The 27,580-nt window shown below is 37.1% G+C and overlaps 1 protein-coding gene across 1 annotated transcript in view; it reads left to right on the plus strand.

Moving 5' to 3' along the window:
* Nucleotides 1-27,580, plus strand: part of DDX10 (DEAD-box helicase 10) — a 366,232-nt gene that overhangs the window by 318,882 nt on the left and 19,770 nt on the right. The window contains exon 17 of the mRNA XM_058289407.2: nt 13,006-13,139. Coding sequence (XP_058145390.1) covers nt 13,006-13,139 — 134 coding nt within the window. The remainder of the gene's footprint in view (nt 1-13,005; nt 13,140-27,580) is intronic.

Here is a 27,580-nt window from a genome sequence, read left to right on the forward strand (position 1 = left end):
GAATTCGGGTAAGTTCTTGTACAAATTCTGTAAAAAGCTGGATTTTGCCTGAATTCTCCTACCTATTTCCCCTGGATATTGTTTTTGTAATTCCCCAACATCTTGCATTCCCTTTTACCTTCTTAGATTCCTATATGATTAGGTGGCCAGAGCTGAAATACGTTACCTTCTTTTCATTTGCTTTGCCAATTTTATATATTAATGCTGAATATCAGGAAGGACAGAAATGTTTCTGAGAAGTCTCCTCCTAGTTGTAGAGTCAAGAGCTCTTGATCAGAGTTGCAGTTTTCAAATACAATTCAGCCAGTACTTATTAGAGGCATACCAAATGCAGTTTGCCCAGATGCCAAGGAACCAAGTGTTAAAATCAGTATAAGCTGAAACCCAGCATCACCATTATGAAAAGTTTCTGGGAGACAGAAATAAACTCAAAATATTTTTTAAGTATTTTAATTATTACATGATTATTATTAAAAATAAAGGGGCCAGTCTATTAACATCTGATATCATTGTATAGAAACAATAATTTTTCAGCACTGTCAACTTCTGTGTTCACTGTTTTGTATATTTGGCTTAGTAAATAGCTGTATACTTTCAACTGGCATGTTTCATATCACTAACCATTTTGTGCTTGTAATTTAGAAAAAAAAAGTTTCCATAATTTCTTCTATTAGTAACTTTGTACCTGGAATTTATAACTTGGGCAAATCTCAGAAAATCAATTTGTCTTCCACTACTGAAGATGGATGGCTATCTATAGCAATCATTATTTCAGCATTTTTATTTTAAATTTTAAAACTGTGACAAAGGTTATCTTCTCAGTGATTCTTAGAGTTGTTTTGAAGTTTGACTAGTGATAACAAAATGAGTTTGAACTCTTCATTTTTCTCTATAGTTTTCTCCTTTTCACAGTCCTACATTCTTTATTGTGTTAGAATCAGAAGTGGTTCCTCATGATGTCTTATAGTTTGAAATTTTTCCTTCTCATAAAATTTTGAGGTGGCAAAGCTGACATTCTCCTTTTAATTTATATGCACAATATAGGAAGACTTTAAAAGAATACATTCCTAGGAGCGGATGTGGCTCAAGTAATTGAGTACCTGCATCCCACATGGGAGGTCTGGCTTCAGTTCCCAGTGCCTCCTAGAAAAACAACAACAAGCAAACAAATGAAAAAACCAACTCAAGGGAGCCAGTGTGGCTCAGTGGTTGAGTGCTGGCTTCCCACTTATGAGGTCCTGGACTCAATCCCTGGCCCCAGTACCTCAGTGGGGGGGGGGGGGGGGGCTAGTCCTAAATGGAATTAAATAACTAAAATTTAAATATAATTTTATAGGTTCTTTTGTTTATTTTATTAATGCTATATGATATACAGAAAGGTAATAAGGATAATTCTCTGTATTTAAGACTTTGAATTGATTTCTCACTAATCACTGTCTAGCAAGCACTTCCAGGACAATCAATAAATTAGGAAAACTGTAAAGAAAATATGGCAATGACCATGAGTCTTTTGGAAATTAAGGATGTTTCTACTCTTCTTTCTGTGCCATTTATGTTTGATGTCAGACAACAGATATTTATCATGTACTTCACTAAATTCCAGGGGAATGGAAATGCAAAGTACAGTATTATCTAGTATATTTTAATTTTTATTGTACGCCAGACACTTTGCTACTTGTTTATGTATATTATCTGATTTCATCTGTATAGTAATCCTCTGAAGCTGGTACTAATATTCTCCCCATTTTACAGGTGGGAGAACTGAACATTAGAGAGATTAAGTTTCTAGCCAAAGGTCACCCAAATAGAAAGTGGTAGAGCCAGGATTCCCACCCAGGTTGACTAATTTTGAAGTCCCAGGTCTTAACCAATGTGTTACAGTGTCTTCCTCAAGGATCTTACACTGTCGTGAGGGAGATAGTAAAGCACAGTTGTGGTATGGGAAGCACTACTAAAGAGGTGTGTATGGAACTCTTGTGAGTTTAACATGAGTTGCTATAGTCAGCCACTAGTCTGGGAAGCCTGAAGACAGAATCAGCAGATATTAAGCCCAGTGCTGGCCTTTGTGGCATCTACAGGAGTACTTGTGTACCTCTGTATGAGGATACTGCACTCAGACAAGATCTGCCACTTTGTGCCAGCCCTGTTTTCTCAGCTTGAGTCTGCTTGCTACTGTCAGGGTCCTGGCTCCACTAGATACAGACTTTAACAGTCTGTGAGCCAGGAACCCTCAAAGACTCAGTTGGTGATGACCTGAGGCAGATACATGCATCTTGGCCTACTCAAAGGAAAGAGGTAGAAGGAAATGTGTAAATATCAAGGCAAGTAGAAAGTAATAGTAAATGTGAACAAGGCAGTATAGACTGTTCAAGTCTCGTAGTTGCTTTTCAGGGCTTTAAGTTCTGATTCCTTTTGAAGTCTGTCTCGATTTTAGGAATTGTCTATTTCTATGTGCCTTCCACTTAAAGGGCTAGTGCTAGGTGATTTCAACTAAGTATGACCTGCACGGTTCTAGAATGAACCCCCTTCCATTTGAGGAAAGATATATCTGTGCCATTTTTAGGTGGTATAGCGAAGTTACAGTAGAATCCACTAAACATTACTTGACATTACAATAATTCAATTATAAACCATTTTAGATTGTAATCCTAAAATTTATCTGTGACAAAAATAAAATCATTTCATGCTGAAATTAATTTGATTGAGGATAGCTTGATGTGATGAATATATAAACAAACTAATATGAATTCTTTACTATGTTCTCATTCTGGCTTATGAAATACTCTTTTTCTTGTAATATATTGGTTGTATATTAGAACCAACCAATGTATTGAGGGAAAGGCCCGCCCGTGAGAAAAGAAGTTTTAAATGGGTTTTTCATGTTCTGAATTCTCATTAAATGCTGCAACAAAAAACACTGCTGCAGTCATGTACTTTGTGGATTTGATGTTAGTTTAGAGCAGGGGTTTTTAACCAGGGGTCCGTGAGCTTGAATTGAAATGGAAAAAAAACCAAAACATTATTCTTGTGGGGACATGTTAGTATGGGTGTGATATATCTGTCAAAGAATACACATGATAGTGTGGACTTAGTAAGGGGCCCATGATTTTTACCTGACTGGCAGAGGGTTCCATAGGAAAAAAAAGTTATGAACCCCTGGTTTAAAGGTTTTTCTTACTCAACTTTTTTTCTGTTATCATTTCTTTAAATGACTTGTTCTCAAACTTGATTGCAATTGCGAATCCCACCTGAGGAATTTTTAAAAATACTAGTACCTTTGTACCACCCCCAGAGATTATGATTTATTCAGTTTGATTTAGATATCTGGACTTTTAAGCACTTCACTTGATTCTAAAGAGCAGTAAAGTTTGAGAATCGGGCTTAGCCAACTTTCTTACCCCATTCCTTAGCTAACCCTATACTGCTCTTATGAAGTCCCAGGAGCCTAGTACAATACCTACTTGCAGAGCAGGCAGGGTTTTATTAAGCAGAACTGAAATTCCCCATTATCCCCATCCCCTGACTCTCCGTGGATGAAATCTGTTGGTGAAAAGGAAGAGGCATAGACTTTGGTAGACAGACTTGGGTTCAAGTAAGTTACTTGATCTCCCTTTTCATCTGTAGCAGGATTCTATAAACTAAGGCCCATGGGGCAAATCTGACCTATTTTTTATATGGCCTGTGAGCTAAAAATGATTTTTATATTTTTAAAGGGTTTGAAAAAATAAAAGGTCAAAGAAGACTGCAAAGGAGAACATACATGGCCCACAAACTTAGCATATTTACTATCTGGTCCTTTACAGAAAGTTTATAAATCCCTTTACTGTGAGATGATAATAGTACCTACTTCATAAAGTTGTCAGAATTAAATGAGGACACTATACTAATAAAATACTTAACACAATGTCTGGCAGGAGTCTTTTTAAAATGTTAGCTTTTTCTTATTGTCATTGATTCTAGATATTAGTGACACTTCCGAGGACTCTCCCAGGACTGTTGGTTTGGGATGACATTATCTCCTTTATCACTGAGCAAATGGGCTGCCAGTGTGGACTGCACCTGCCATCTCCAATTTGTTTTTATATCTCTATTTTCCTTCTTCAGAGGAAGAGCTGTCCCTTCTGTCTAAATCTCACCTCTCCACTGCTCTTCCTCCTGGCCATCACTTTTTGCCTCCACCAGCCATTCATCCTACCTCTATTACATACAATATCGCTTCCACTCCACTAATTAATAAAATGTTTGAAAGGAAGTCTCATTGACTTCTGTTTGGCCTAATAAAATTTACTCTGGTGGTAAGTAGTGAGCTCTTACTTTCTGTATAGTATCAGGAAACAAACTTCTTTTTCACCCACCATCAACCCTTCTCTCCATTTCTCAATTTGTAGAAATTGACTTTTGTCAGAAATAGTCTAGAGTTATATAACTTTGTTTTTTCTTTTAACAGAGCTTCAAATATGTTACATTTCTTATTGAGACATTTTATGCTCTCAATTTTAACATCAGGATCTCATTTTTTTGTTTACGCTTTTGCTATGGTTGTAAACTCAAAAGAAAAAAGAAATACATATATAAAGGAACATATTTAGACATAAGTTACATTTCTTTATGTTGTCTGTTTGCCAAAGGAATTATAAACCGTGTTCTATTCTAAAAATTTTAGCTTCTCAAAGTTAGGGTCCTTTTGTTCTTTGTGTGTGTGTGTGTATTTTTTTGAAGATACATAGATCAAAAAATTGTTACATTAAAAAATATAAGAGGTTCCCATATACCCTACACCCACCCCACTCCTCCCTTGTCAACAACCTCTTTCATCATTGTGGCACATTCTTGCATCTGGTGAATACATTTTGGAGCACTGCTGCACCGCATGAATAATAGTTTACATTGTAGTTTACACTCTCCCCCAGTCCATTCAGTGGGTTATGGCTAGCATCTATCCCTGCAGTATCGTTTAGGACAACTCCAAGTCCCGAAAATGCCCCCACATCACATCTCTTCTTCCATCTCCCTACCCTTAGCAACTACCGTGGCCACTTTCTCCACATCAATTCTACAATTTCTTCCATTATTAATCACAATAGTTCTATAGTAGAATACCAGTAAGTCCACTCTAATCCATATTTTATTCCTCCATCCTGTGGACCCTGGGATGGTAATGTTCACTCCACCTCTATATCAAGAGGGGACTTGGATCCCACATGGATGGTGAATGCAATTCTCCTGCTTGCAATTGTAGGCACTCTCGGTTCCCTGGTGTGGTGGTTGATCATCTTCACCTCCCTTTTACCTGACCTGGGTAAGACCAACAAACTGGAAAGTAGGAGTTACAACTCTGCTGAGGCTCAAGGCCCAGCTGGCACATGGCGGGTCCAGAGATTCAAGTCTCCTGAGTATACACCAACCCCAGCACCAATCATAGGTTCAGTAAAAGTGACAGAAGAGGCATGTGTAAAAGGTCACATCTGAGTCCAACTTCATCACACTCAGGAACACAAATTCCAAAATAGGGCGCACAGGCAAGGCACTGAACTCCAGAGCCATATGCCATGGCCGTAGAACCTGTGTGTCTCTGTAACCCTCAGGAGCACCAGTACCTGGGGTTGTGCCTACTTTGGCTGTCTCTGGGATCTTGCTGAGATATACATAAGCACGACCCCTCTGGTGACCTCCTGACTCTTTTTTGAAAACTCTTAGCCATATGAACTCATTTTTGCATAGCCCATGGTAGGCTAAATATTCTAGCACTCTGTAAGCGATTCAAGGTGCAGGAAGTGCATGAGGTTTCTGCATTCATTTTATGAATGTATATAAGGGTCAAGAACTTGATTATATATAAATCCATATCTGTAGAAATAACTAAATTCTTCTGTGCATATATAAACACTCAATGTATGGACTCTTACATAAGGAATTTTTCTTGCACGACTCTCTAAAGGGAATTTATTGTTTGCTATTTTATAGGCATTATTACACTCATTTTTCTTTACTAGACTGCTCACTTTTCCCCTTAAGATGCTTATCAGCACACTGGTCACACATCTGCAATTAAAATCTTTACAAACATCCTTAAACCTAAATACTGTAAATTATTTCCATTTTATACATGAGAAATCTGGGACAGAAGTTAAGTGGTTGACCATTATAACAAAAAATCATTTGGTCAAATATACATTGATAAGATTTTAAATTTAACTAGTATTAAACCCTTATCAATAATCTGTATTTTCATCATTGTTTAATAATATTTGAATTAAAGTAAATAAAGTAATCACTGTACATTATCATTTATTGTTATTTATGTTTGATAAAACAGAAAAGTATTTTTTAGTGGGAAGTTGTATATACCTATGTACATTATAGCAATTACGATGCATGATAACTTTTAGGTTATTAGTCTTAGCTTATACCCCACTTTAATATTTTCACATTAAATACCAATTTATTTATAAAATATTTATTGAGAACTTACTCTGTGCTTTTTATTGTATTTATTGAGCAGTAATACAGGGCATGGCCCCTACTCTAATGGAACTCACTACCTAGTAAGGGATACAGAGAGTGAATTCATTGTAGGTATAATAAGCACTAAAGAGAAATCTATAGGAAGTTTTACTGAGGAAGTAATGTTTAGAAATGGTTAATCTGAAATCTGATGACTTAAAGTTATCCAGACAAGAAATGGCTGAAGAACAATCCACTAGAGAGATAGCAAGTGTGAAGACTAGGGTGGAAAGGGTCTTGACTTATTCCAGGACCTGAAAGAAACTTTGGCTTAAAGGGCTATAAGCAGGGGATAAACATGGTGAAATCTGAAATTTATAATATGCTGATTATAGGACAGAGAATTGGGGTGGTCAGGATGTACTTTAATGGTTGCAGGAAGATCCATTAGGAGGCTGGCACAATATTCCTGTCAAGAGAAGATATTTTGGGAGAAAAAGGTGGTGAAGGCAGAGATGGAGACATACAAAGTGACATAAAAAACACCCATATATGTTCTATGAGGTTTATAAAATATACTTGATTCTGAAGAAATATCTAAGCTTTACTGGTCAGAGTTGAACACAGGATGATGCAGGAGAAGACCAAGGGTAAGTCTAGGCTTGTGTGGCCTTGCTTACGTCATTTTAGTTATCTGAATCACAGTTTCTTAATTTTAAAAATGGGAAAAATAATACTCTTCTTACCTCACAGGGTTTGAAGATTAATAAGACAATGTATTTAAAAGCTTTTTGTAAATTTGTTGTCGGAGAATGCCACTTGACATCTGTGTTTCTTTTATAATCAAAGCCAAAAACAAACTAAAAGCTACTTGGGTAAGATGATTTCTTTTTCAGATAATTTTCATCTTACTGTTTTTAACTGAGTCTGCCAAATAACTGTTTTAGAAAATAATCATTCCTATTTTAGGTGAACTATTTTCCTCAGAGGTTTTAGAACTGTATTTCAGAAAAAGCCTGTTCATGGAGTTGACCCCAATCTCTTTGTGTGTATGTGAACTTTTTCATTTTTTCAAGGCCTTCAGAGAGGAGTGTGTATGTGGTGGCAGTAGGTTTTTGCTTTGTCTTGAACAGGTTGGGAGAGTAGAGAGGGATGAGAGGGATTAGTCAGTGAAGGGAGAGTGGTCACAGTTTCCAACCTAGAGATATCTGAAGAGAAAAAAGCATGTTGGTAGCCAGGATCAGCAATCAAGCAGCCATGTTAGGGGATTTACAAGTTGAAGACCCCAAACTACCGATTGTTAGGTATTTAGAAAGATCAGTGTAATCAATTCACTCTTGATTGGCTATTCCCAAGAAAGAGCAGAGAACGTGGCTTTTATTTTCATGATTCTGTAGATAACTGCCCTGGAGGAATTTATTTCCTTAGAGTAGGGAGTTTGTCTTATTCATGGTTGCATCCCCAGAACCTAGAACAGTGGCTGATATATGTAATAGCTACTTAAATATTTGCTGAATGAGGCATTTCTGTAAGGCATCTTCATAGTATTTACTTAACTTAGAACAAATTTAACATAAATCTAGGATATAAAACTATTTCTGTGAACAGATTTCTTAGAACAAATTTAACATAAATCTAGGGTATAAAACTATTTCTGTGCAGACCAATGCTCTTAAATATATTATAAATTAATATAGTCCACATAGCCTAGTTGATTCTCCCTCCTTTACATCCCTTATGCCTGTTTGTGACTGTATTAGTCAGCTAAAGGGGTGCTGATGCAAAATACCAGAAATCTGTTGGCTTTTATAAAGAATATTTATTTGGGGTAGCAGCTTACAATTACCAGGCCATAAAGGATAAGTTACTTCCCTAACCAAAGTCTGTTGCCACATGTTGGAGCAAGATGGCTGCTGCTGTCTGCAAGGGTTCAGACTTCCTGGGTCTCTCTCATCCCAGGGCTCATTTCTCTCCAGGCTCAGCTGCTCAGCTATCTCCACAAGGCCAGCTGTAGACTATCAGGCAAACATCTCCTCTCTGTTCTGGGGGCCTCTGCAACGTCTGATGGAACCTTTTCTACCTCCTCTTGTACTTGCTTCTCTGTGTGTTTACTTCCCAGGCTCCAGGATCAAAACTCCAAACTCCCTTCACTGTGTTGCAGTCTCTTTGTGAGTCCTGACCCCCAACTTCCTACTGATGCTGCCCCATCAAAGCCTCACTCATTTAATCAAGTGAAAGTGAACCACTAAATGCAGTATAATCTAATATGCCCAGAGGAACAAACCAATTTGCAAACATAATCCAATATCTATTTTTGGAATTCATAAACAATATCAGACTGCTGCAGTGACCTTCATCTCCACTGTCGCTTCCTTCATTTTATCCTTCATGTCTCATCTGGATTATGGACGTTTTTAAAACTATCATTCTTCCTTCAAATCTTACACCTTGTAATCATCCTTCACTTAGCTGCCAAGGTGCTCTTTTTCTAAGGTACCTATTTAGTTATATTATTCTCCTGCTAGAATACTTAAATCCTTTAATTACAGCAGTGAGTTTCCAGCCATGGTGTCCTAACACACTGGTGTGTCATAATCAGTTGTGAGATGATATGTATATCAGAGAATGTTTGTGCTTTCTCTCATGAAAATGAATCCAAAAGGAGATGAAAAATGAAGATGGTGCTATATTTATAAATTATCTTTTATATGATTCATAAAATCACAAGTATAGAGAGACAGAGCAGCTAGAACATCTCTTTTCTTTGTGATCTTATATACTATAGAAAGTACTTACTTCTAAACTAGGCTTTTCCAGAAAGACATATAGCATAGTATTTTTCTCTAGAATGTTTTAATTATCTAATACTCTTTTTTACTTATTTACATTTATGTTTTCTGTTGTATATAATAGTATTTTGTTATTTTCTTTTTTAATGAGCTAAAGACATTAATTGGGGTCACATACTTTTCAGAACTTGGAACTATACATTTTATAGTTATATTTCCAAAAACTCAAAGAATGAGCCAAAAGACAAAAACCAATATAAAAATGCCTTAAATCCCACACTTTTAGCAGTTGGAAGTTGTTTCTAAAAGGAATGATTACGTACATAAATTCATTTGTCATAGAATTGAGACATATAATAACACAATATGATATGATATCAACACTGTAGTTCCCTTACAGGTCAAGTAATAGCAAGTCCTGAATGCTGTCAATTAAAAGAAAATCATATTAGTACAACCCAAATAATATTTTATCTACTTAAAAGTAAATTATCATTCTGCATCAATATTTTTCTTCAAATATATTAACATTTACACTGAAACATTGAGTGAGATGTTTGTATTGTTCCCCCTTCTAATTTATTTCCCTTATTGTCTAAATTGTAGATATTTTGTGAAGACTATTTACTTCATAACACATGCCTAAAGGGGCATTTTAATGTTATTAGATATTAAAATCCAGTATAGTATAGATCACAGAACAACTGGAAATTAGGATAATCCCTGGGAATAAGAAAACTATAGAAAGGGTGAGCCCATTTCTGCCTAATTCCTTGGCTGACTACCAAATTTTATAGGTTCTGGGGAGACTCACAGGAAGCCAACATAAAAAAGCAGCAGTTGGGAGCCACCAGAACAAAACATTAAGTATAAGCAGCTTTATACCATGGGTTAGAGAGAGTTTGCCATTTGAATCCAGGCTTATTAGAATAAAAATACAATAATCCTCACAAAATATATGACAGAATCTAGCATCTCTATGATGTATTATCTGTAATATCCAATGTTCTACAGAAATATTAGACTTACAGTGAAATAGGAAACAGGAAAGTATGATCCATTCTTAAGTCACTAGAAACTGATTCTGAGACAGATATTAATTTACCAAAGACTTCAAAACAGCTGTTTTAAATGTTCAGAGTATTAAAGGAAAATATGGTATCAATTTCTAGCTCAGCAAAGAAGTAGAAACTAAATTTTTGAAAAACTGGAAATTCTAGAGCTGAAAAGTACAGTTACTGAAATAAAAAATATTTCTAGGTAAGCTCAAAAGTATTTTAGAAAGGGCAGAAGAAAGGGACAGCAAATCTGAAGAAAGACCTTCAAAGGAAAGAAAAAAGAGAAAAAACAGATTAAAGAGAAAAATTAATAGAACCTAAGAAGTCTGTGGGACAGTATGAAATAGTTTAACGTATTTATGCTTGAGATTCTGGAAGGTGAAGTGAGAAAGGGGCCTAAAAGTTTTTGAAGAAATAATAGGTGAAAAGCTCTTGTATTTAGTGAAAAACACTAACCTAACAAATCTGAGAATTTCAACAGTCTCAAGAAGGATGAACACAAAGAAAATCATTCCTAGACTGCTATAATGTAGAGAAAATTTTGAAAGCAGCAGAGAAAAATGGTGAATTGCTTATACTTCAAGGAAAACAAAAAGTGTTACCAGTGATAAAAGTCAAACTTTTAAGCAAAAATTTTGAAAAACTTACATCTACCAATACTTTCCAATGTTTAACTTGGGAAGCTTGTACCACCGTCAGCTTCCCAGTACTTGAAAAGCTTTTCTGATAACATTCATGGTGATTTTAACAAATGTAATTTTAAAAATAAAATGTATAATATGTCAACATGTGGAAGATCTACATAAGGAAGAGCTGCATAATTCAGTGAACCAGTATTTTTCCAAATGGCTGATGCATGATGTTACAGAATCATGCACTAAAGATCCATTTAAAGTTCAAGGTAGACCAATAGATTTTAATGCAACAAAGTACGAAAGTCCATTGATACGATTTCAGATTCCACATTACAACAAAGTACAATTATCTAAAAAGCCTATTAAATTACTCCTCCCTTTACCTACTATCTAACTACAAGAGGCTGGATTTTCTTCCCACATTTCAAATAGACAACATATTGCAACAGATTGAATGCAGAAGCAGATATGAGAATCCATCTATCTTCTGTTAAGCTAGACATTTTTAAAAGACTTGCAAAAATATAAAGCAATTTTCTTTTGTTTTGGAAATTACAACTGTTTTTCATTTTTAAAACATTTATGTTAATATATAGTGGGTTTATTATTGTTAAATTAATTAATGTTAAAACATTCTTACTAACTTCTCATACAGTAATGTCAAGTAGATATAATCCACAAAAGTTGATGAGGGTCCTCCATAATCTTTAAGAGTGTGGAGGTATCCTGACACTAAAATATTTGAGAATTGTTTGATGTCTTCTTTCTCTACCTTCAAACAGTACATTCTGTTGAGAACAGCAGACTGAAAAATTGGAAATATCTTGTAGCCCAGGAGATTAGTACTCTTTGATTATTTGATGACATTTAATTTTGTTGATATCTTTATTTCCAAGTAGACCATCTAAAATATCTTGTGTGCTGTTTAATGCTCTAATGGCAAACTCTTTTTTTTCCCTTCTGATGTTTCCTAGGCCTTTTTTTTTTTTACTAGGGAGATTTACAAGGAAAGCAATAAGGGACTTTTCATATTTTCTTTACTTCTTCTGCCCTTTGTTATGTTCAGAGCTTATCAAAGGAGATCTGTCATAAAAGTGACTTCTCTGGTAGCTCTCACAGTCAATTGCTATGTGAGTTGCTATTCAAAATAAATTGTTATTTAGTTTCTCTGAAAGAGAATTAAACATTTGAAATCAAAGAGTCATTGAACTTTGGCTCACTTGGTATAAAAGACTTGTAAAGAGGGTAACTGAATTTTTTTTAACCCTGTTTATAATATTGTATTAAATGCATGTTGGCATTGCTTGTTTGAATTTATCTACTAGGCAGCATAACTGATCTGACTGAAATGAATTTTTTCTTAGGGATATTTGTTACATAAATGTGTAGTTAGTTATTTTAACCCATACTTTACATGGTTTTGTTTCCTTTTTTGTGGGGTTTTTTTTTTTTGACAAAAATATTAACAACCAAAATAAACCAAAAAACAAAACTCACCTGTCTGCCTGTTTTTGTCAAGGTGACTCCCAATTTCTTCCATGTGCTCCCTTTCCTTTACCTCTCTGTGTTCCTTCCCCTTTTCCTGTCTTCTTATGACTTTGTACTTCTTTTCAAATTTAGAAAAAAAATGAACTTATGCAGATCTGCTGATATTTTAAGACTTAGATTGTTGTGGTCATAAAATAATGACACAAATGGTAATTCACTCTTTTATATTTTCACCTAATAATTTTGGTATTTTCAGATAGGAGCACCAAAACAGCTTTATTTTATGTTTCATTTCCTGGATAACTGAATTACATGGACATAGTAAAATTGACACTCTTTCCCTGCATTAAGGCTAAGAAATTTATTAGTGATTTACTTTCTGAATCACATTATGTTCTAAGTTTTTAAATAACGTGGATTTTCTTTGTCTTAGAAAACAGTTGTGATTCTGAAAATTACATAGTTTTCATCAGAATCGAAGACTTCAAATTTGAGGAAATCAGTCAGAGGGATCTCTGATTGGGCCTAGAAATAAGACCCGATTTTCATCAGCTGATACCTTAAACCTCACTTTTCCTTGTGTTTTCTTAGGCCAAAGATGAAGTGGAAGCCTTTCTGGATTGGAGTACTGATGATGATGAATCTGATCCTAGCATACTTCCAGATCCTGATAAATACAGAAACTCTGAAGAATCAGATAGTGAAGATATGGAAAATGTAATTAGGTATGTCTTCCCTTGGTAGCATTAATTTCATGTCTTCTCTTTTTAATAAATCCAAAAGACATTACTGAAAATATTACTCCAAGAGGTATTTCACATTTACTGTTATCCTAGAAATGTTGCTGTTAAAGTTTTCTCATTCTGGCTGTTAGTCATTCTGCAGATATCTCATGCTCCTCTAACCTTTTAGGGGTCTTCCGATTGTTCCAGTAATGTTTATTAACAGATAATAAGAGTGATATGAGTGGTGTTTTCATTTTCTTTGTCTATTCTTTATTCAGTTTCCCTTATTTTCTGGATCCTTTTTGCTAAAATATTTGCACTAGTGTTGTATTTTTAACGCAAACAGAGACAGGATTTAATTTTGATGACTGTCAAAGGACTCTGTTGAGAGTGTTGTTAAAAAATTGAATTAAAAAAAGAGGCAGTTATACTTTCCCATTCTTTGATTTAAAAAAGAAAAGTAGCTATTATATAAAATAATGGAGAACTTTTATGTAAATAGTCTTTGACAAATTCTCTCAGTTTAAAACCTGTTCATTTTTTAATGTGGACTATTTGCTACTATGGCAAAAACAGATGAATGTGAATGGAATAATAGTATGGCTTGCTCAAGCATTTGTTTTCAAGAGTACTGTGGGTTAGATTATATAAAGATTCTTAGATTTAAAAGTTGAGAATATTAAACTTCATGGACATTCTAAACCATTTAGCATATTTAGGCAGAAGGAAGATACTAATGACAAATGAAGCTAATATGATTAAACAGAAGAAGGTACTTGATGGACTGCCCCCCACCAAATGGTAGCCCAGGGAGTTTGGAGCTGAAATAGACCATAGAGAGCTATAACCTCACTTTAAACAAGAACAACATGAAAAGGTTTCAAAAAGGTTATCCGCTTAGGTGAAATGTTGTAAGGAGACCTAGAGACTAATTCAGATTTACTTGTCATTTTAATCTTGTGCTTATTTAAGTATAGAATTATTTTGTGGTAGGGAATTCACTTAACCAAAATGCAGTCTTCTCAGCTGATGCCAGCAACTTGAAGCATTTGATATTGGATAACTAAGTAGTGAACATTTTAGCTTTATAGTATTTGCAGATTAGATAGTGAACATATTAGCTTTGCTACCACAAGAGGCACCATGACATGAAAATACTCCGATTAGGATTTAAAAGAATATTTGTGCCATAAGAAACATAAGAGTTAAATTTAGGTTCGGAATTTATTTACCCTGATCTTTAGAAATCTTTAGAAATTTACTTGTAAGAGTAAATATAGTTCATTGTGCTTCGAAAAGTACCTTGGTGCCCATATCAGAGACCTGGATAAACTACTGATATGGTCAAGTTAGCTGTCCCATATATTCTTACATAAATATCCCGCTTTTAGAGTGATTCAAGATCCCTCTTTTGATAGATGTGATTTAACTTAACATGCATGAGTTTGTATCATTACCTTCCATATGTTTCCGTATAACTTGACTCTCTGGAGGAAACATTATGTTTGTTATACAGCCATATTTTGGACATTTGTCTAACATACCTTTAAAAGACAGAGCCAACCTTTGAAGCTATTGGCAGATGTCCAAGTCATATTTCTGCATCTGATTTACATGGCTGTTTTCGTGACAGTTTCTGGGTCATTCTTGATCTGTGTTCAGTGGACATTTCTTTTCATTCCTCAGCATTCCTCAACCTCACAGTGACATTTCCCTGCCTCCGTCTAGTTAATATGACTTGTTTTAAAATAGCTCCACGTGTATCATCCTCTTAATTAGCCTGTAATTGCATTATGGGTAAGAACTCTATCATTACAGGTTTTTTTAATCAACACTTCCAGTGCTAGCTTCTACCTCTATCCCAGCACTAATGTCATGGATATAGAGAAGGCCCTGCAATATTTGAATTGGTTGATTGGTGAAGGAGAGTTATAAAGTAAAGAAGAAAAGTACAATTATAAACAGATATATAATTGATTTCCTAATAGCTTAAATAATGACAGAATAGATGTTTGGGAATTTGGAAGCAGCCACATTCAGATAGTGTGATAGTGTTACATAAGAAGGTAGGAGTACTTGTAGGAGTACCAAAGCATCTTAGTTCAAAGACAGTGGTTAATATAGAAACTATTTAAGCATTACATGGACATTAGAATAGTTTTAATTTCAGGCTTAACTAGTAATTCTGCAGTTGTAGAGATTGAAAGGTTTGATCGATATTTCTTATGTTGAAGAAAAAGTATCTTTGATTGAAAATATTGAACAAGGGCATTTGGGGGCTGTGGGGAGGCTGAGTACAGTATACATTATTGATGGTACTTGGCAAGGTAGTGCTCTCTCAGCCCCTTCCCTTATTCAGGGGGTCCAGGATGGAAACTGTTGAGGAAGGGAAATTCTTAGTTGGGGAATCAAATTGGGGCAAGGACTCCCCCAAGCAGCTGACTGCCTCTCTTGCTCTCCTGCCATTGCTGGGGTGGTGATCCAGGGGCTTTTACTTTTTGGATGTCCCATGGACCACATGGTCCACCACCCTATTGGAGTAGTCAAATTCATTATCATACTAGGAAATGAGCTTGACAACTGGTTGTGAAGGGCAATGCCACCCCCTTCATCAAAGTGGAAGAGCAGGTATCATTGTTAAAGTTGCCAGAGGCACTTCGTTCTTATTGTAGCCCAGGATGCCCTTAAGGGGGGGCCCTCTGATCCCTGTGTCACCACCTTCTTGATGTCATTCTCTTTGCTTTCTCCAGAAGCAGGTCAGATCCACAGTGGACACAATGTGGGCAGGGGCACAGAAGGCCATGCCAGCAAGCTTCTCATTCAGCTCAGGGATGATCTTGCCCCCCTGTCTTGGTACTGCCGGTAGAAGCAGGGATGATGTGCTGGGTACTCCCTCGGCAATCATGCCAGTTTCCTAGAGGTGTCTTCCACATCTTCTGGGTGGCAGTGATGGCATAGACTGTGGTCATGAGTTTGTCAGTGATGCCAAAGTTTTTGTGGATGACCTTAGCGAGGGTGATGGGAAGCAGGCAGTTGTTGGTGCAGGAGTTGTCACACTTCTCATGGTTTACATCTATCACAAACATAGGGGCACTGTATGAAGGGACAGAGATGATGACTCTTCAGCTCCACCCTTCAGCTTTCTCCTACAGAGGGAAGACACTAGTTGATTCCACAACATACTCAACATCAGCATCACCTAATTTGGTGTTGGCAAGATATTGCTCCTGAAAGATGAAGATTGATGACATTGATCGATGATCAGTGATCATTGATAACAAACTTCCTCTTCTCGGCCTTGATGGTGCCTTTGAACTTGCCATGGGTGGAATGATACTAGAACATGTAGACCATGTAGTTGAGGTCAATGAAGGGGTCATTGATTCTGACAGACTTCAGTTTGCTGGAGTTAAAAGCAACCCTGGTGACCAGGTACCCAGTATAACCAAATCCTTTTTTCTCCAGCCTTCACCAGTGTGTCTTGGGGATACAGCAGACATTGCAAAAGCAGATGCTGCTCTCTGTTGAATGGGATGGAGAAAAGAGCCTGAGCAAGAACTTTTATTACTAATATGAGGGATTTTATTCTTTTAGTGTACCTAAGGGTTTCCTAGCACTTTTTATTGTTGTTGTCTTTTATCTGTGAATACAGATCATTTTGTCCAACCACCTCTTTTTATATATGAAGAAACTGAGGCTTTGAGGGATAAATCATTTGTCTGTGATCACAGCACAGATTAGGGACAGGTCAGTTTGATCTGCATAAATTAAACTGATTCCCTAGTTTTAATACCCCAATCAGGTTATATAGAATTATTCCATCACTAGAAAGAGAATGCTCAGGAAAGCTGTCTGAAGACAAACATTTTGTCATTTGGGCTGAATACCTGGTTCCAGAGACTAACCATGGTATAGATTTGACTGACCACGGTTTCTCAACCCTGTCACTATTGACATTTTGGCCCAGATAATTCTTTGTTGGGGAGGGGAATTCTGTCTGGTGCATTGTAGGATGTTTAGCATCATCTCTGGCCTCTACCCACAAGATGTAATAACACCCCATGCCCAGCTGGGATAACCAAAAATGTCTTCAGGTTGCCAGTTATCCCCTGAGGGGCAAAATGGATGAGACACAGGTTGGCAATACATATTACTGGTGCTTAATTTCCTCTATCCCTCACCTGAGGCAGGCTCTGTCTGTACTCCTTTCCATGTAGCCCAAGCAGTCCTGCTTGACATGTTCTGTTATTCAGTTGGAATAGTACACAAGATAAAACCCGTTTACCGTTCCTAGACTAAAAGGCAGAATTTAGGATAGGTCACCTGTAGACTACTGCAGGTATAAATTTGTTTATATTCCAATTTCCATTTTTCTCCCTTTTTCCTTCTTTCTTAAAATATCCCAAATGACAATGAATTAAATATATGTAAAATTAAACGCCCATTTTTTTGCGGGGGGAGGGGGGGTTAAGAAAATGTAAGGCAAAGTAAATCCATATACACTAGAATTTTGACAGCAGTCATGCTGCTACTACTAATATTTACAGTACAAGCACCACTACAGTTTCCTGGTATGCCAGTGTGGCTGCATCTTTTTTCTCTGTCTTTCATACACATGACTCTGGCTAAGATTTTGTGATGTTAGCTTTAAAAGGGTCTCTCCTGGCATGTGCACAGATTTTATTAGCATCACCATTTCTAATCTCCACAAAATAATTGTAGGAACAACCAGTGTTCCTGCCTCTTGGTCATCTTGACTCTCCCGATGTATGATTTCATGGGTTTAAATTTAGTGCCTCAGAAATGAATTCATTCTTATGAGACTAGACACACCAGTTAGAAAATAGTTGTTGTTCCAGAACCAGTTGGCATAAGCTAATTTCTTTGATAAAGTTTCTTCTGGGTGTTTGTTTTCTCCTTTACTTTGGTAACAACCATAAGTGATCAGACTTTTGGCTCTCCAAGTGGAAAGACATTTTTGACAGTAGGAAATAAGCAAAGGAGAACCAGATTTAATGGAGAATGGATACATCTGAGATCAAGAGCTCCTCCTCAGGGAGGTCTGATGGAGTTTCATAGAGTCTATACCTCTGTGCTCCTTCTCAGTTCACAGCACAGCCACAGGAGAATTTAAACCACCCTCAGCTCTTGGGGGCTGAGATTCCGAAGGGATTCCACTGTACAGAATTCACCTCCATCAAGTTTGCCTGGCAAAAAAAAAAATTTCTTCATTTTTTTCTTTACCATTGGATCTAAGGAAAATGAAAATAATCTGACCTTGAGTTCCTTTTTTTTTTCTTTAAGGTACCAGGGGCTGGGGATTGAACCCAGGACCTCCTGTGTGGGAAGCCGGCACTCAACTTCTGAGCCACATCAGCTTCCCCGAGTTGATTTTTTTGTTTTGTTTTGTTTTCTGGCTTGTTTTTTTGTTTTTGTTTATTCAGGAGGCACTGCTTGAGCCACATCTGCTCCCTTGAATTCCTTTTAAGGAACATAATTTATCCTGAGAAGGCTTTGAAATAGGGGGAACAGGTAATCTACCCATTGTACATCACTAGCAGATCTCCAAACTCCATCTGAGGCTCTAAGCTTTTGTGAGCTGTTCTGAAAACAGATGTAGAAGGGAGAGCTTGCTCTAATAGCCTGTGGTTTCCTTCCCCATCTTCATCTGTCTTACAAATTGGTCCAAACCTGTGTTTTATTCTGTGGCTTTCATTTCTGAGTCTTCCTTTGGAACTGTGGAACTATCCCAGGTAAAATAAATAGAAGATGTTAGGACTTGTTATTGTTGTTATGAAAATAGAGACAAAACGATTTGGTAGGAAACCTAGCTCTTTGCTTCACTGGACTTGTGACATCATAGAATTGATTGTTTTGCTGAGAACTACACAAAATCATGTATTCTTGTCTCTAATAAATTTAATGGACTTTTATACCTTTTGGGGAGGAAATATCTCAAGTATTGCAATCATGTTTGTGTTCAGAAATGATTTTTCATTCCTTTTTCTCTCAAAAAGTCCATATAATGTAGTTGTACTACTTACCGAAAAAAAAAAAAACTGTTTCGAAAGGCTTCTCTGTATGGTGTCAAGAACTGGAATAAGCACCTTCTGCATTATTTAAATCACATTCTATGTATTTAATAGTTAAAAATATCCATTAGACTTTTTAGACTCTGCCTTGTTATCATATTTCTTCTGTCCATTCTTTCAACCATGAATTTTTCAGTACCTATCATGTTCCAGGCATAGTGAGTACAGGTAAAGAGGATAAAACATTAGATAAGAAAAACCCTGTTCTGCCTTCACAGAACTTTGAGTTCATAGGGGGTTACAGATCCCTGAGCAAGCAATTACAAAGTGGTGTCGTAAGAGCTATGCACTGGGGGAGGAAGAGCACGTGTGTATGGTGGGTGGGTAGGGAGGGACTAAATGCAAACCCAGACAGCACCTAACTGATGGGCTCAACCTGGGCTGGGTGGGTCAGGAAGAGCTTCCTGCACAGAGTGCTGGCTAGGCTCAACCAGAAAGAGTCTTAACTAGGCAGGGAGGGAAGAATAGATTTTCCTTTGAAAGACTATGACCTTTGAAGTGAGACAAGACTATCACTGTGTGGAATCTTTAGCCATACTCCAATTAAACTCTTCTTTCAATTTAATTTCTCCTTTTAGCTCTGCCTCCCAAGCTGAGAGATTTGGCTCTGAGCATGTAAGATTAATTTTTGTATATCTTGTAGCATTCATCATGTTTGGTTTATGGCCATCTTCATGTGAATTGCTAATGATGTGAAAATTTGCAAAGTATTGAACATGATGAAAAAGAAGCAGCTGGGTGTTCCAAATATTCATTATCCAGTCAAATTAAGTTTTTAATATTTATAATCTTAACCTTTTTCAAACATAAAAAAGATCGAGAAAAAGGTTGTAGTTAGATTCCTTACTACCTTATATTAATCTTTGCTTTGTTGGTTATAGCCCCTGACTAAGGCAGGTGGCTTTTATGTAGAACTATTGTATGGTGGGGTATTTGGTAGATTATTCTATGTGGCATAGATCAATTATACCTATGATTTATATCGAGACTGTTGGCATAACTTAGGGGTGATACCTTTTATATGAATGGATAGCTCTTCCCCACATTAAATAAACTGTCCCACATCTCATGTATTTAGCTGCTCTTTTTACCTAATCTTATACAGTTTGAAATCAAAAAGATTGGTCAAGGTTTCTTGTCTGTCTGTTCATTTCTTTGTTGCTGTTGCTTTTTTTTTTTTTAAACAAAACAAAACCTATTCCATATTAATTTTCTGGTATACAGTGAACTTACCTGTCTTTAAAAGTGATCTCTTGGGGAATGGGTATGGCTTAAAGCAGTTGAGGCCTTGCTTCCCACATGGGAGGTCCCAGCTTCAGTCCCCAGTGCTTCCTAAAAGCAGAAAAACAAACAAGCAAACAAACGAAAAAAACAACTCAGGGGAGCCTATGTGGCTCAGTGGTTGAGCACCATCTTCCCCCATATGAGGTCCTAGTTCAACCCCCTGTCCCAGTACATTAAAAAAAAAAGTTATCTCTTACATGAAGGAATTGAACTACTTGAAGATGTGTAGTTGTTCCTAGTGTTGGGTTCTATGATATTTCTTCACTAAATTTTGTCCAGAAACTACTCTTCCAAGATGTTAAAGTTTTTTCATAATATATGAAAGCATTTTCATCTGGAAAAGAAATGTGTGTGGATCAAAGATGAGTTTCTAGGGAAGGAAATTTCCCAAAAAGCATTTTAATTTCCTTCTTAAATGTTTTTGGTTGGGGCTGGATATGGTACATTATATATTTGGTGTAAATTTTATTGAAATTATTGGTGCTGAATATAGGAGGTGATTCTTTTTTAAAGAATCTTAGAACCTAAGTGATTGTTAAAGGAAAAATAGTATTGATTACAGTTTACACATTTTTTAAAATGTATTTTTTATTTATTTTTTAAAAGATTCTTAGATTACATAAAATGTTACATAAAAAAATATAAGGGATTCCCATTCGCCCCACTCTCCACACTTCCCACCCTTCCCTACGTTAACAACTTCTTTCATTAGTGTGGTACATCCATTGCAATTGATGAGCACATTTTGAAGCATTGTCACACAGCATGGATTATAGTTAACATTGTAGTTTACACTCTCTCCTGCTAAATTCTGTAGGTTATGGCAGAATATATAATGGCTTGTATCTGTCATTGTAGTGTCATTCAGGATGATTCCAAGTCCCTAAAATGCCCCCATATTACTCCTCTTTTTTCCTCTCACTGACTTAAGCACCTCCAGTGGCCACTATCTCCACATCAATGATAGAATTTCTTCCACTGCTAGAATCACAATAAGTCTATAGTAGAATACCACAAAGTCCACTCTAGTCCATACTTTATTTCCCAATCCTAAGGATTCTGGGATGTTGATGCCCACTCCACCTCTAATTGAGATGAGACTTTAATTCCATATGGCTGATGGATGGGACTTTCCGGCTTGCAGTTGTAGACTCTCTTGGTTCCTTGGTATGGTGGTTGTCCATCCTCACTTCCTTGTTAGTTGTCCTGGGTGAGTCCAATGAACTGGAGAGTAGGCATTGCCACTCCACTTGAGGCTTAAGGCCCAGTTGGCACATGGACAGCCCAGAGATTCAAATCCAACTCCAGCATCAACTATAGGTTCAAATAAAAGGGGCAGAAGAGGCAAGTGTGGAGAAATCGCATCTGAGTCCAATTCTGTCACACTCGGGAGCACAAACTCAAAAAGTAGGGTCCGCTGGAAAGGCACCAACCTCTAGAGCTATCTGCCATGACTGTACGACCTGGAGGCCTATGGAGCCCTCAGGAGCCCCGGTATTTGGGGTAGTATCTCCTTTGGCTGTCTGAGATCCTTTTGAAACATGCATAAGAGTTATCTCTCTGATGACCTCCCAACTCACTTTGAAGTCTCTTAGCCATATAAACTCGTTTGTCTTTACCTTTCCCCCCTTTTATTCAAGGTCTTTTTCCAGTTGCATCACCAGCTGGTGCTTGGTAGTAATCCCTCAGTTCCAGGAAGGCTTATCCCTGGAAGTCCTGTCCCATGCTGGGGAGAAGGTAATGCATTTGTATGCTGAGTTTGGCTGAGAGAGAGTCCACACTTGAGCAATATGGAGGCTCTCAGGAGGTAACTCCTAGGCACCCTACAACACTAGGCTAAGGTGCAATTTCAAGAGCAAAAGGCTCATAAGCATAGTCATCAATATCAAGGGCCCATCAATTGACCATCCTTCTTCAATAGTCAGTTGCCCTTGTACTTGGGGAATTGTTGCTGTTCCATTAGAGAATGTGACAGAGCTCCCCAGGATGGGAATTCAGTATTCTTGCAGTTCTTGTGTGAATCTCTACCCACTGTGGCAATGCCCCACGAATATTTGAACGTATTTACATATCTTATATATATGCCCAGGTGAACTTTCTCCCATGTAGGCCCCATCACTAACACCCCACACCAGTGATCCTCCCCTGCCATAATTGTAATCCTTCTGTGATCCAAAACATCTTTCAAAAATGAAGTGAAGAATATTTCCAGATTCAATTAATAGGAAAGTGAGATAGTAATGATAGGTATAAACTTAAGAAATAAAATGCAGAATAATTTAAAAAAACTAAAAATAAAGAAAAAATTTTTTTTCACGTTTTCCCTTTCATCACTGTAATAACTTGTCCTGTATGAACAGTGGCATTTTCTTCCACTTCTTCCCTAGTGTCTTACTATTTTTCATTTTGTCTTCAAAGAAGTTTTAGGTCAAAGTAAAGTCACATACAGAATATAGGGGACTCCCATATACCCAACATCCTCCTCCTTTTCCCCCTTCCCTATTAATAACTTTTTTACATGTGGATGGTACATTTGTTACAACTGATGTACAAATATTGAAACATAGCTACTAACCATTGACAGTAGTTTACATTATGGTTTACATTTTAGACCATACACTTTTATAAATTTTTTATGAAATTTAATATGGCCTGTATCCATCATTGCACAATCATGCAGAACACTTCCATTGCCCCCAGCTACCACCTCTTCCATCTATTCTTTCCTTCCTCTCCTTCCTTGGGGCCCACAGTGACCACCAGGCTTCATTCCTTGAAGGACAAGTTTCATAGAATCTTGCAACAATGCTGAGCACTTGACACACTAGTCTGTCCTCCCCATTAGGAACTGCCCATGCTCTTGAGAGACACCCTCCTCTCTATTAGAGAATGTACTGGGCCTCCGCAGTATGGAAGTCCAATTTCTTCCCACTCTTGTGGTTCTCACCCCACTGATAAAACACACTGTGCCAAAGTGATCACACACACATTCTCAAGAAGACTGCTCCAAGTGTGCCATGTCCCAAATGCCCTTCTATCCAACACCCTAAACCAGTAACCTTTTCTTGTCATATTGCCGAGAGTTTTCACAACATTGTAGCTTCAGCCATGTCCTTACCAATCCCCTGTGTTCACCTGCTCCCTCCCTCAATTTGCCCCCCATTTCCATGGACTGTCCAGCACATCCTTCCCACCCTAGCCTCCTGTCTAGCTTGCACCGCCCAACCCAGTAGTATTCCTACACCCCTGTCATATCCCTTCACTGCACAACTGCTCCCTACCACCTTATCGTAGATTTTGCCCATGTGGGCATTGGCTCACAACATTTTTCTCCCTTTCTATTTCCTATAAAACTATCTTCCAGACTCTAGTTCTCTGAGTCAGCTTGATTTCCTTAATTCATACCAGAGAGGTCATGTAATATTTGTCCTTCAATGCCTGGCTGGCTTCACTCAACATAAGGTCCTCAAGATTCATCTATGTTATCCTGTGTGTTAGTACTGTATTCCTTCTTACAGCTGAGTAATACTCCATTGTATGTATACATACCACATTTTGTTTATCCATTTATCTGTTGAGGGGCATTTGGGTTGATCCAACCTTTGGCAATAGTGAATAATGCCACTCTGAACATTAGTGTGCATATATCTGTTCATGTCCTTTCAATTCTTTTAAATATATACCCAGCAGTGGAATTGCTGGGTCATATGGCATATCTATAGTTTTTTGAGGAACCTCCAAACTGCCCTCCACAGTGACTGGAACATTCTCCATTCTCACCAGCATTGGATGAGGGTTCCATTCTTCCACATCTTCTCCAATACTTGTAGTCCACTGTTTTTTTTTTTATGACCACCAGTCTAATGGGTATAAGATGGTATCTTGTTGTAGTTTTGATTTGCATTTCCCTAATAGCTCGTGATGTTGAGCATCTTTTCATGTGCTTTTAAACCATTTGTATTTCTTCTTTGGAGAAATGTCTGTTCAAATCACTTGTCCATTTTTTAAATGGCTTGTTTGTCTTTTTATTTTCTAAAAAACCATTTCTTTATTGTTCTGGATATTAGGCTCCTATCAGATATATGGTTACCAAATATTTTCTCCCATTGGGTAAGCTGTCTTTTCACCTTCTTGACAAACTCCTTTGAGGTGCAAAAGGTTTTAATTTTGAGGAGGTCCCATTTATCTACTTTTTTCTTTCGCTGCTCATGCTTTGGGTGTGAAGGTCATGAAGTCCTTTCCTATTACAAAGTCCTGTAGATGCTTCCCTACATTATCTTCCAAGACCTTTATGATCTTGGCCCTTATATTTAGATCTTTGATCCATCTTGAGTTGATTTTTGTATAAGGTGTGAGATAGAGTTCCTCTCTCATTCTTTTGGATATGGATATCCATTTCTACAAGCACCATTTGTTGAAGAGAGCATTCTCCCCCAGTTGAGTGGGTGTGATGGCCTTCTCGAATATCAGATGACTATATATGCATGGATCTATATCAGAATTCTCAAATCGGTTCCATTGGTCAATATATCTGTCCTTGTGCCATGTAGTTTGACCACTGTGGCTTTGTAGTATGTTTTAAAGTCAGGAAGTGTGATTCCTCTGGTTTCACTTTTCTTTTTCAATACATCTTTGGCTATTCGGGGCTTCTTGCCCTTCCAAATAAATTTCATAGTTAGTTTTTCCAATTCAGTAAAAAATGCCGTGTTGATTTTTTTGGGATTGCATTAAAGCTGTAGATTAGTTTGGGCAGTATAGACATCTTTTCTTTTTTTTAAAGATTTATTTATTTATTTATTTCTCTCCCCATCCCCCTGCCCCCCACCATTGTCTGCTCTCTGTGTCTAATTTGCTGTGTGTTCTCCTGTGTCCGCTTCTATTCTTGTCAGCAGCACCAGGAATCTATGTCTCTTTTGTTGCATCATCTTGCTATGTCAGGTCCCTATGTGTGCAGTGCCACTCCTGGGCAGGCTGTGCTTTTTTTCACACAGGGTGGCTCTCCTTGCAGGGCATACTCCTTGCACATGTGGCTCCCCTACACGGGGGACACCCCTGTCTGGCACAGCACTCCTTGTGTGCATCAGCACTGCGCATGGGCCAACTCACCACACAGGCCAGGAGGCCCTGCGTTTGAACCCTGGACATCCCATATGGTAGGCAGATGCTCTATCAGTTGAGCCAAATCTGATTCCCAGTATAGACATCTTAATGATATTTGGTCTTCCTATCTATGAACAAGAAATATTCTTCCATTTATTTGTTTTCTTTGATTTCCTTTAACAGCATTGTGTAGTATAAGTCAATTTACATCTTTAGTTAAATTTATTCCTATGTATTTGATTCTTTTAGTTGCTATTGTAAATGTTTTTTTCTTGATTTCCTCTTCAGCTTGCTCATTATTAGTGTACAGAAATGCTACTTATTTTTGCGCATTAATGTTAGAACCTGTGGCTTTACTTAACTCATTTATAAGTTCTGGTAGCTTTGTTGTAGATTTCTCAAGGCTTTCTATGTATAGGATCATGTTGTCTGCAAATAGTGAAATTTTTACTCCTTCCTTTCCAATTTGGATGCCTTTTATATCTTTTTCTTGCCTTAGAGCTCTAACAAGTAGTTCCAACACAATGTTAAATAGGAGTAGTGATAGTAGGCATCCTTGTCTTTTTCCCAATCTTAGAGGGAAAGCATTTAGGATTTTACCATTGTATATGCTGGTAGCTGTGGGTTTTTCATATATACCCTTTATCATATTCAGAAAGTTTCCTTCTATTCCTGTCTTTTGCAGTGGTTTCATCAGGAAAGGGTGCTGTATTTTGTCTAATGTTTTTCCTGCATCTGTAGAGACGATCATGTGATTTTCTTCTTTCAGTCTGTTTATGTGGTATATTACATTGATTTTCTTACCTTGCATACCCAGGATGAAACCCACTTGGTCATGGTGTATAATTTGTTTGCTGCGTTGTTGAATATGATTAGCAAGTCTTTTCTTGAGGATTTTAGCATCTTGGTTCATTAGAGAGATTTGTCTGTAACTTTCCTTTCTTGTGGTGTCTTTGGCTTTGGTATTAGGGAAATGTTGGTATCATAGAGTTAGTTAGGCAATGTTCCTTCTACTTCTACTTTTTGGAAAAGTTGAAGCAGAATTGGTGTTAGTTCTTTCTGGAATATATGTTAGAATTCCCCTGTGGAGCCCTTTGGTCCTGGGCGCTTCTTAGTTGGGAGGTTTTTAATGACTGATGATTCTATCTCTTTACTTGTGATTGGTCTGTTGAGTTCATCAATTTCTTCTTTCGTCAGTGTAGGCTGCTTTTGTGTTTCTAGGAATTTGTCCATTTCCTCTAAATTGTCCTTCTCATTGGCATATAATTTTTCAAAGTATCCTCTTATGATACTCTTTATTTCTGTGGAGTCAGTGGTGAGATCCCCTTCCTCATCTCTTATTTTGTGTGTTTGCATCTCCTCTCTTTTTTTCTTTGTAAGTCTAGCTAAGGTTTTGTCAAATTTTATTGATCTTCTCAAAGAACCAGCTTTTCATTTTGTTTGTTTTTTTCTAGTGCTTTCTTATTTTCTGTTTGATTTTTTTCCTGCGCTAATCTTTTATATCCTTCTTTCTACTTCCTTTGGGGTTAGTTTGTTGTTCATTTTCTAATTCCTTCAGGAGTGTGGTTAGATCTTCAATTTTAACTCTGTCTTCTTTTTTGATACATGCATTTATGGCTATGAATTTCCCTCTCAGTACAACTTTTGCTGCATCCCATAGGTTTTGATATGTTGTATTGTCATTTTCATTTGTTTCAGGGTAGTTTCTGAGTTCCTTTGAAATTTTCTCCGTGACCCACTGTTTGTCTAAGAGTATGTTGGGTAACTTCTTATCTTTGTGCCTAATCTGGTTCTCTGACCCTTACTATTTCCAGCTTCATTCCATTATGGTCATAGAAATTACTTCATATAATTCCAGTCTTTCTGAGTTCACTGAGAATTTTTCTGTGGCCTAGCATGTAGTCTATCTTGGAAAATGATCCATGTGCACTTGAGAAGACATATGTCCTGTTGATTTGGGTTTAG

This window comes from Dasypus novemcinctus, chromosome 27 (genome assembly GCF_030445035.2).
Source record: "Dasypus novemcinctus isolate mDasNov1 chromosome 27, mDasNov1.1.hap2, whole genome shotgun sequence".
NCBI classification, from domain to species: Eukaryota; Metazoa; Chordata; class Mammalia; order Cingulata; family Dasypodidae; genus Dasypus; species Dasypus novemcinctus.